At 37.7% G+C, this 10,739-nt stretch overlaps 1 protein-coding gene across 1 annotated transcript in view; it reads right to left on the bottom strand.

Moving 5' to 3' along the window:
* Window positions 1-84: 84 nt before the first annotated feature.
* ltk (leukocyte receptor tyrosine kinase) overlaps window positions 85-10,739 on the bottom strand; it is a 56,096-nt gene continuing 45,441 nt past the window's right edge. Inside the window, exons 20-29 of the mRNA XM_067367858.1 lie at window positions 8,211-8,397; window positions 6,668-6,758; window positions 6,512-6,576; window positions 5,934-6,063; window positions 4,679-4,776; window positions 4,415-4,507; window positions 4,201-4,302; window positions 3,760-3,894; window positions 3,441-3,531; window positions 85-2,513 (exon numbers count right to left, since the gene is read on the bottom strand). Of these exons, the coding sequence (XP_067223959.1) occupies window positions 1,542-2,513; window positions 3,441-3,531; window positions 3,760-3,894; window positions 4,201-4,302; window positions 4,415-4,507; window positions 4,679-4,776; window positions 5,934-6,063; window positions 6,512-6,576; window positions 6,668-6,758; window positions 8,211-8,397 (1,964 nt within the window). The 3' untranslated portion in view covers window positions 85-1,541. The remainder of the gene's footprint in view (window positions 2,514-3,440; window positions 3,532-3,759; window positions 3,895-4,200; window positions 4,303-4,414; window positions 4,508-4,678; window positions 4,777-5,933; window positions 6,064-6,511; window positions 6,577-6,667; window positions 6,759-8,210; window positions 8,398-10,739) is intronic.

Here is a 10,739-nt window from a genome sequence, read left to right as displayed (position 1 = left end):
TATATATATATATATATATATATATATATATATATATATATATATATATATATATGCATTGCTAATGATGAATAATCAGTTAATTTCATGTGAACATCATGTGTTTTCACAGTGTTGACAGTAGATGAGAATCCAGTGTAAAAGGGCTGCTATTAGCCAAGTGGAAGTTTCCATAGAAACCATCAGCCATTTGTAGGAGAGCCGCCTCTTAATGACAAATGAGTTACGACTCCTCATGTCTTTAGTGTTTTTGGCACCACGCTACAATAATGTAGTCTCTCGTACAAATAGTTATCGACTGGCAGTAACTAAAGGCTGGAATACACTACACAAATTTTACTGCCTCGGTTTACTGCCTGGACGAGTCTACGACAGTAGCCGAAAATCAGAGCCAGATTTGAGCTGACATATTTCACAAAAAAACTGTGCAGCGTATAATAGACAGACTACTTTTAGCTTCAGACTACTGCTGCATCCCAATTCGCATACTATCCATCCTAAATAGCATTTGAAATTAGAATTACTGTGTCCCAAATTGTAGTATGTTGAAATGAGTATTCCAAAGATAACCGGATGGTCTACTATAGGTGCGTTCACGCCATGTCGTAATTACCGTAACGATTCTGAACTGTAAAAAGCCTTCAAGTGCTTGTAAAACTTGTAATTAGAAAGTGTAAACTCTTAATTTTCTGAGAGATTTTCTGGCCACTGTACCACCTGACCACAGCAGATTTAAGGCGTGCTCGATGTATGACGTGCTCGGTGTATGACATCAAAGAGCGATTTGAAAGCTAATAGAGCTTATTTATGGTAATTATGACATGGCTTTACCACAGCATTACATACGTCGATCTCACACATCCGCCATGTTTGTAGTTTTTTAACACTGTGAATGTTCTTTACAATTTGAAATCTTGTCATGAATGCACCTTATGTCCCAAAGCTAGCCTACTATTCTGCTACATACTCAATAGCATGTACTTTTTCTTCACAAAAATAGTACATACTTTTTTTAAGTAGGTGAATTGGAAAGCAGCATCCAGTTGGAGGATATCTATTACTTTTAATATTTTGAGCCGGTTTTAGAACTCGTTGTTTTGATTTGCCATGTGTCTCCTAGCAACTAGGAGCATGTTTCTGTGAGAGTTTGCTGTGTTCAGAATGACTTGAAAGTCTGGTAGTGTGTGATTTTTAAGGAGTGGTCACATTGTTCTGCACCGTTATGCAAATTTTCTTGGGCAAAATCCAGTCATTTCAATAGGAATCCACGTAACGGAATTTCGCTCAAGGCTGAAAGATTTCACAACATATTCTTGTTGATCTCACAGATTTGCCGCATTGACAAACAGTAAACAACTTTGTTTGAAAGTGACTTTTGTGTGAGAAAGTGACTACACTATGCATACCAGTGTAGTGTATTCCAGCCTTAACCTGCTATTCTGCCTCTAACTAATCCACTGCAGTTATCGCATTAAGATACCAAAAAAAAACAAAAAACACCAACAACTGAGGTGTTTCCTCAGTTGAATTGTTCTTCAATGCTACACCGGGGTGACACTGAGGTCTTCAGACAAGGAAAAGCCAGAATCCCTGTCCCTCGTTGGCTTCTCAGACTGGGTGTACCTCCTTACATCCTCATGTCCGTAACTAGCATGCCGTTTCACCAAAGGTTTGTGGATAAGGATCGTGGCCAGGCCAAGGGCAGCCAGTGAAGACGTTGCTCCAGAGCTAGTGCTGGGCTCCACAGATTTGGACACAACTACAGGCAAACTCTCAGTCTCATAGCTCTGCTCATCATACGCATAGTTTACGTTGCCACACGGGAAGCTCTGGAGTTTCGCCAAGTCCATAACAGCAGTGAGCGAGCCGCCTGTAGCCCCTGTCGGACCCTTCTGAGAGGAAGGCCCTGTAGGACTGAACGTGGTCTGGGAGGATGGGGCAGACGGAGGTGGGGACGCCGAGACATTTGCGTTAACTACTACTCCAGGGTCCATGTGCTCTGAGGTAGTGGACGGGGCAGGTGTGGACGTGGGGTTGCAAGACAGAGGCATGGACTGGGTGTGGCACAGGGCCTTCTTCCCTCGTCCAAAGCTCTCCAGGACCCAAGAACCGTAGGTAGGGTTCCAGAGGTTTTTAGTCTTGTTCTTTAGTTTCTGGCTGCCTGATGACGAACTGCTCCTGGAGCATGGCTGGTGTTCTGGGACTTGAAGCCATTGTCCTGGACAGACTCCAGAAGCAGGAACTGGCTCAGTCCAACATGGCTCCAATGTTTCTCGGTACGTGCCCACCTCCTGTGCAATATGGACCGGTCTTTGTAGCTGCAAACAGGGTTTGAGGGCCTGTGGGGCTGCACCAGTGATGCCCGGTCGAGGGGAAGCATCCTGGGACATAGAGTGAGCCACTAAAAGAGGGGTCATACTGCCTGATCCTTCAGGGCGGATCACAGTGCCGCCTTCTTCTTCGACAGCAGGACCGTACTCCACCGGAAGAGGGGTGTTAATGACATCAGGGTCCTGAAGATCAAAAGATGCATGACAGAAAAGTCAAAAAGGTTCAACACTATTAATGCAAGTCTACTCCAAGTGTTTCTTACAGTTTATCCCTGTTACTGGTTATAAGAAGTGTTTTTAGTTAACTAAAAATAAAAACTTTTTTTTTCAAGCTGTGGTCCGTGATTTTTGGCCCTCTAGCGGTTAATAAACAGAATTGCACATGTCTTGCGGAGGAACATTGTAGCCGGAGCTACTTTTCTCCATGTATTTCTATGGTGTGTCACACAGTTACTGTGATACCGGAGTCCTACCAGTCTGGTCTGAAATAGTCTGAATATAAACACTTATTATAAGTGTACCATAATGATTCAGGATAAGACAAAAACACGGTTTGGAAAATGGATTGATGTTGTATATTCTCATAATATAATTTTTGTAAATTAACACAAAAAAATTGTGGACTGCAGCTTTAAAATTTCATTAATTGAAACAGCTGAAACAAAATAAAGTGTAAATATTTGATGAAAATGTAAAGTTAAACAAATGAAAATAATAAATAAGTTTAAGTACTAAAATGACTAAAACTAAAACAAATTAAAACTAAACAGAAATATCAAAAACCTTACCAACAAAAGCATATAACAAAACTAAAAAATAAATAAATAAAAGCTAATATAAAATTAATAAATGCAAAATATTGATAAATAATATAATATATAAATAATACTAAAATAACTGGTTATGAAGCAATTTATATTTTATCTGCTTTGAAATGATATTTACTGTAAAAGATTCAAGTACTTTTTTAACAATTTAAAAGGATATTTAATTGTGATAACATGCTTAAAATTTTTCTTAAACTGTGTAAATTGCTCTTTATACACAATAACATATCTTTCTTTATATTTGACTGAGATCTAAATATGTTAAATTCCAGCTCTGTTATACCTGTGTACAGTAGTTGATCCTCTCTAAAATAGTAGTGAAGTTTGGTCGGTGTTCTGGGCAGTGTTGCCAACACTGTGTCATGATCCGATAACTAAAAGAGAACAAAATCCAAAACACTGCTGGTTATAATTATTAAAGCAGATTAGGCACATTTCATTAATGCTTTACAGCTTCTAACAGTTCATTTGTGACATTTACATTTCTGCATTTTTGATTATTAACCGCTAGAGCACCAAAAGTTACATAGTGTACCTTTAGGTTTAGGTTAGGCCCAAAATCCATTTTCAATTTGAGTAGCAAATTTGTTATTGTTACTTACACAGGTCCTGGGCAGCTCTTAGGAGGATCCATACGACCTCCACCTGTTACAAACTCCAGTACTTCCTGATTGGTCTTGCAGGGATAAGGCATGTATCCAAGAGAGAATATCTCCCACAGCAGTACCCCGAAAGACCTGCAGATGGAGACAAATTGTATGTATAGACTAATTACTACAAAATGTCTAGCCTCTGGTCTCTGCAGCTGATCAATACATACACACACACACACACACACACACACAGCATGATACATTACAAAAATATTATAGTTAATAAATTAGAGTGATTAAGAGTGATTAATACGATGTTAATAAATATTATACATACACAGTGTATTTCTATATATTTTACCTGAATCTTGGACATGACAACCCAAAGCACTAATCACTGATGTAAAACTATTTTTTTTTTTAACCATTGCTGACAAAAGAAGGTCTTACCAGGTGTCAGTCTTGCATGTAAAAATACCCTCTAGGAAGGCTTCAGGTGGCATCCACTTCACTGGCAACATGGCACGGCCACCCTTTCTATAGTAACTCGCCCTGCAATGCAATGAAACTCAGTACCTGTATTTATTTATATACTTAACAGGTACTAAACCACAAAATAAATGAATTAATTAATAAATGAAAAACAAGATAAATAGTGAAGCACCTATAAATATCTCGAGCCATCCCAAAATCTCCAATTTTAGCTACTCTCTCTGGTCCAGGACAGGTCAAAAGGCAGTTTCGTGCTGCAATGTCCCTGAAACACAAAACAGACATACATGCTTGACTTATAATAATATGTGTGCGAGACATCAAGGTCAAGGGCTGCAATGACTTCTAATATTCTCTGAAGAGTGATTTCTACTTATTGTGACAATGAAGGCTACTTCAGGGCAAAGTTCAGTCAGGTTTGGCAGTGAGAAATCACCTGTGAATGAAGTGGTTCTCTTCTAGGTAGCGACAGCCAAGTGCAATGTCTCTGGCCATATGCAGAAGCTCCAGCATACTTAGAGAAGACAGCTGGTTCTGTGGGAAGGCAAGATACTAATGTTTCTGAAATAACCATGTATATAGTACTTATATATTGTGGTTTTTGTAAAAGTTCTTTAAAGGTGCCCTAGAACTTTTTTTAAAAAGATGTAATATAAGTCTAAGGTGTCCCCTGAATGTGTCTGTGAAGTTTCAGCTCAAAATACCCCATAGATTTTTTTTTATTCATTTTTTTAACTGCCTATTTTGGGGCATCATTACAAATGTGCCGATTCAGGGCTACTGGCCCTTTAATTCTCGTGCTCCACGCCCACGGAGCTCGCGCTTGCCTTGAACAGTGTTTAAACAAAGTTTACACAGCTAATATAACCCTCAAATGGATCTTTACAAAGTGTTCATCATGCATGCGTCGGATTATGTGAGTATTGTATACTGTTATATTGTTTACATTGATTCTGAATGAATTTGAGGCTGTGCTGTGGCTAACGGCTAATGCTACACTGTTGGAGAGATTTATAAAGAATGAAGATATGTTTATGAATTATACAGGCAGCAAGTGTTTAATAATGAAAATAACGCCAGCTCTTGTCTCCGTGAATACAGTAATAAACGATGGTAACTTTAACCACATTTAACAGTACATTAGCAACATGCTAACGAAACATTTAGAAATACAATTTACAAATTTCACTAAAAATATCATGTTATCATGGATCATGTCAGTTATTATTGCTCCATCTGACATTTTTCGCTATTGTCCTTGCTTGCTTACCTAGTCTGATGATTCACCAGTGCAGATCCAGACGTTAATACTGCCCGGCCTTGTCTTACGCCTTTCATAATGTTGGGAACATGGGCTGGCATATGCAAATATTGGGGGCGTACACCCCGACTGTTACGTAACAGTCTGTGTTATGTTGAGATTCGCCTGTTCTTTGGAGGTCTTTTAAAGAAATTAGATTTATATAAGAAGGAGGAAACAATGAAGTTTGAGACTCAGTGTATGTCTTTTCCATGTACTGAACTCTTGTTATTTAACTATGCCAAGATAAATTAAATTTTTCATTCGAGGGCACCTTTAAGTGTATTGTTATTGTTTTATTTCTAATGCAAAGTATGTTCCAAAACGTGTGCTAACTGAGAAACAGAGGACAGTGTGATGTCTATACACACAAATACAAACAAACACTCACAGTTCTGGGTCGGTTTAGTCTCAAGAAGCTCTTCATGTCTCCTCCTGTCATGAGCTCCAGTAGTATGAAGCGAGGCAGGATTTGCAGACTGACTCCGATACAGCGCACAATGTTCTGATGGCTGAACTTACTGCAGACACAAAAGGGTGAAGAAAGAAACCCAAATGAACTGTTGAATGATAGAAGGGGCCAGCTGCTAGGGAATCACTGATCTAGCCCATGCAAATGAAGTATGAAGGATAATGATGTTGATTATTAACTACAGTACAGTTTGTTCAAAAGACTATGAATCACTGAAATCACTGAAAAAAACTGTTGCCTGACTAAAGACAATGGCATAAGCTCAAAAACAAACAACACATGTGAGCCTGCTAATCATAACAAACGAAAGGAAAAGATTTCATAGCCTAAAGTGAGTTTTACTGAGAGCAGAGGATTGGAATGACAATATCTGATCCTCATTTTCTGTCTGTCACACACATGTGCGGTCATAGCAATGCTGTGTGTGTGTGTGTGTGTGTGTGTGTGTGTGTGTGTGTGTGTGTGTGTGTGTGTGTGTCTTTTACAGCCAAGCATACCTCATAATCAAAGCTTCCATTAGGAAATCCATCTCATCCTGCTCAGAACAGATTTCTGGAAGAGTCTGTAAAAGGGATAAAGAGAGAGAAAACAGAATCAATTAAGAGAAACCAGAAACCGCTTTCAAAGACAAAGGTAGATCTGGGAACACTCACCTTTATAGCAACCTGCATGGCTGTGTTTTCTCCATTCATACCCAAAACCTGTCCTTCATACACTTCCCCAAAGGCACCGTGTCCCAACGCCCTATAGTCAAAGACCCGTGACAGACATTACTCACATGTGCAAATGTGGAATTAATTACCAGTACTTTCACGTGTCATCACAGAATATTAAAAATATTCTGGGTTGAATATGGTAGTAACACACTGCAGACTTCGAGTGTAAGTCTGTCAGCACATTTTTGTGTGTTTAATGTACATCATTCAACAGATATGCTGTCAACGGAGCTCAACTTGTATTTAACCCAGAATATTATTTTAACTAATAGCTGGACTAGGGCAACCTGTGGCCAGTTGCATAAACAGCCACTATGTTAAGACTGTTTCTTACTAATTAGTCTGACTAACTAGCAGTTAGCCAAGGGGTAATTAGTCTTACTTTTCGGATTCAAATTAGACAAATCTACGTTTTTACGAAACTGACTTAAAGTTATTAACAGTCTTGAAGAAAAAAATCAGATGATTAACTTGTAGGACTAGTCTTAGCGGTTTACTCAATTAACTGGGTTATATTTTACAGTTTTGCACTAATTTTGGATGGAATTTGTGTAATTTTGAAGAATGGATGGAAATGTATAAACAAGTAAGCCAAACTATTTAAAAAAACAAAAAAAAAAAAAAGGCACAGTGGATGTAAGACTTCCACAGAAATTATACTGAAATCACAGAAATTATACTGAATTCTGCACATGCAATTTTGTGTTGGCCTGGTAATGACTTACGGCTTGCATAGGAATTGAAGCAGCAATTTTCTAGATACCAGCCTAGAGCTTTAACCACCATAACCTTGTTAAAATTAGTTAATGCATTAGATATCAACTAAAAATAATACATGTTAGATGGCACAAGTTAATGTTAACTTACACAAGTACTATTATATATTGTTACTTGATTTATATAAATGAATAAACATAAATATATATTATAATGATATAAATTGTACTATGAGTAAACATGATTTAACACTGAACAATAGTATATTTATAAATTAACATTAATCTAGATTAATAAATGCTGGAAAAGTTTATTCTTTAAGATTAAAATCTTAAAGAATAATTAAATAAAAAGTATATACAAAGGACTCAGAATAATAAATTATAAACTTTTTTTTTTTTTTTAAGAAATTAAGTAATTAATAGTTTTATTCAGTAAGGATGCATTAAATGTAACAGTAAAGGTGAAGTAAAGGGTTATTTTTTTTAACTTTCTATTCATTAAAATATTATCACGGTTTCCAAAAAATATTAACCAGCACAACTATTTTCAACGATATATGATTGTTGAGCACCAAATCAGCATATTAGAATGATTTCTGAAGGATAATGTGAGGCTGAAGACTGGAGTAATTCAGAAAATTCAGTTTTGCCATCACAGGAATAAATTGCATTTTAAAATATTTATATGTAAAAAAAAAAAAAAAAAAAAAAAAAAAAAAGGGTATTTTTTTATTGTGTATCTGCACACACAGTATAGATACCTGAGGAGGGTGATGTTCTTACGCGGCACCTCCTTAAGCTCACTCAGTGAGGCCGCCTTGCCAGCAAAGCAGTAGTTGGGGTTGTAGTCGGTCATTATGGTGGACGAGCGAATTTTGCTAAGCTTATACTCTGGGCTCTGCAGACGAATTCTGACCGCATGCAGGTGGTTCTTCTTACGATAATAGACTGCAAAGAGAAAAACACACCAGGCATCAGCAAAAGTGATAATGCTTTTAAGAAGTTCTCTTTAGGAATAAATCCACCTGCTTAATTTGCATAATTATTGGTTTTTAGAGTATGATGTGGATAAGGTGAAAGTGATGCATCCTAAAAGTGTTTTTCAATTGGCTTTCAGCATGATGGTAATTTTTCTCACAGAAACAACCAAGTGCACTTATTTCTCCCCATGGAATTCAATCAAGATGACAAATTTGTGCATTTTAAAGCCCCTCAGGTGAGGGCTGATGCTCTGGGCCTGTCAGCAAGCGATCGGGCAGGGGTGGACTCACCCTCAGTGGAGGCTGCCCATGTCCCCAATGCAGGTTGGTAGTCTGCTGGGGAGGGCGCTGCGTGGAGGTGAGAGGTCCCCTTTTGCCGTCGGGCTGCTGGCGCAGTGGCGCGAAGCGAAGCCGGCAGGAAGTTGACCAGGTATTAGGGGTGCGAGAGAGAAAGCCCAAGCAAAGACTACCAACCTGGATGGGGGAGATCTCAGGGGAAGACACACAATTAGCATCCAGTGGAGCTCTGCTAACTAAGGCCCCAGAGACTGTGCTCTGCTGTTTACATTTGAGTTGAGGCAGTTTTGGGTGCATGGAAAATGCCGAAAATGAAGTATCGTGCAAAGTATACAAAATAGCTTCTTTTTTTTCGAAAAACATTCTTCAAATGTGTTTCAGAGGTCTGTTTCACTTCTCTTTAGTGATTTGTGTTATGACAAGTCTTTATTTATCTTACAAATACATATAAAACAAATCATGGCACAGCATTATACAGTTAGTGCACAAGTCAAACAGACAATATATGTTTTTAAATCAAACATAAGGAAGATAATTGATATTAAGCATGGCTATTTAAAAAAATAAAGCATTTATAATGATGAGAGTCCATTGCATATACATAAAGTTAGAGCACTGACAGAATGTTAGTTTAAGGCATATCTCAATCACATTTAAATGTTTTGGGAAATTGAGTTCACCGGGATTCTAGATGAAAATTACAGTAAATAGTGTTTTCTAAGAATGCATCATTTTTATTTATTTATTTTATTTATTGTCATTTCTTCTATGCCAGGTTTCTGCACATTGTGATGTTTTAATGCCTGGTTTTCATTTAAAAATATAAAATTTGAAATTGTAATGTTAGAACAACAAAAAAAAAACAATACTGATATATACAACGCCAATTCTAGAAAAGTTGGGAAATTTTGTAAAATGCAATAAAATCAAGAATCTATGATTTGTTTTGAACTTTTATCTAACTGACAAAAGTACAAATAAAAAATGTCAGAATTAATTGTACTTTGTACATATGCACAAATTTACATTTTGATCGCCGCAACACACTCCAAAAAAGTTGGACAGAGGCTAATTACAGAATGACAGATTACAGAATATCTGAGTTAAACTGTTTTGAAACAGTCCACAATTAGCAGGTGAATTGGTAATAGGTGAGGGTATCTTGTATCAAGCAAAGGTGGGTCAATGTGACTCACCATGTGCCAATTTTCATGAGAGAATTGTCAAACAATTCAAAAATAGCATTTTTCAGTGCAAGACTGCAAAGAATTTAGGCCTTTCACCATCTTGTGAAAAGATTCAGGGAATCCAGAGAAACCTCAGTCCATGTATGGCAAGGCAGGAAACCTCTATTAAATGTGCATGACCTTCAAGCCCTCAGATGGCATTGCTTGAGAAACCATCAAGCTAGTTTGTTAAAAATAGCCACATGGGCTTGGGAGTATTTTGGAAAACTGTTGTCACTTAGTCTGCCGCTACATCAAATCTCTGTTACACAAGGACAAAGCTATACATTGATTCTATGCGGAGATGCCATCGAGTTCTCTGTGCCCGAGCTTGTCTCAGATGGTCCAAAAGATAGTGGAAATGTGTGCTGTGGTCAGATGAGTTCACGTTTCAGCTTGTTTTTGGAAAAAACTGACAATGAGTTCTCAGTCCCAAAGACGAAAGGGGCCATTCCAGTCTTTCATCAGCGACAGGTGCAAAAGAAAGCATCTGTCATGGATGGTATGGGGGCGCATCAGTGCAAACGGCATGGGTGACTTGCATTTTTGTGAAGGTACCATTGACATGGAGGCGTATGAAACTGCAACAATCACTATCCTCAATTCCCAAATTCACATAAATTGTAGTTAAAAGGAAAGGTGATGTGACACAATGGTAAACACGGCTCTGTCCAAACTTTTTTGGAGTGTGCAGCAGCCACCAAAATTAAATTTGTTTATATTTACAAAATACAATTAAGATAGTCAGTGAAAACTTTTCTAAATTTTTTTTTCAGTTAAATCAAAG

The sequence above is a fragment of the Chanodichthys erythropterus genome, chromosome 18 (assembly GCF_024489055.1).
Source record: "Chanodichthys erythropterus isolate Z2021 chromosome 18, ASM2448905v1, whole genome shotgun sequence".
NCBI classification, from domain to species: domain Eukaryota; kingdom Metazoa; phylum Chordata; class Actinopteri; order Cypriniformes; family Xenocyprididae; genus Chanodichthys; species Chanodichthys erythropterus.
Note: the sequence above shows the minus strand (reverse complement) of the source record. Positions and strands in the feature narration are given on the sequence as shown.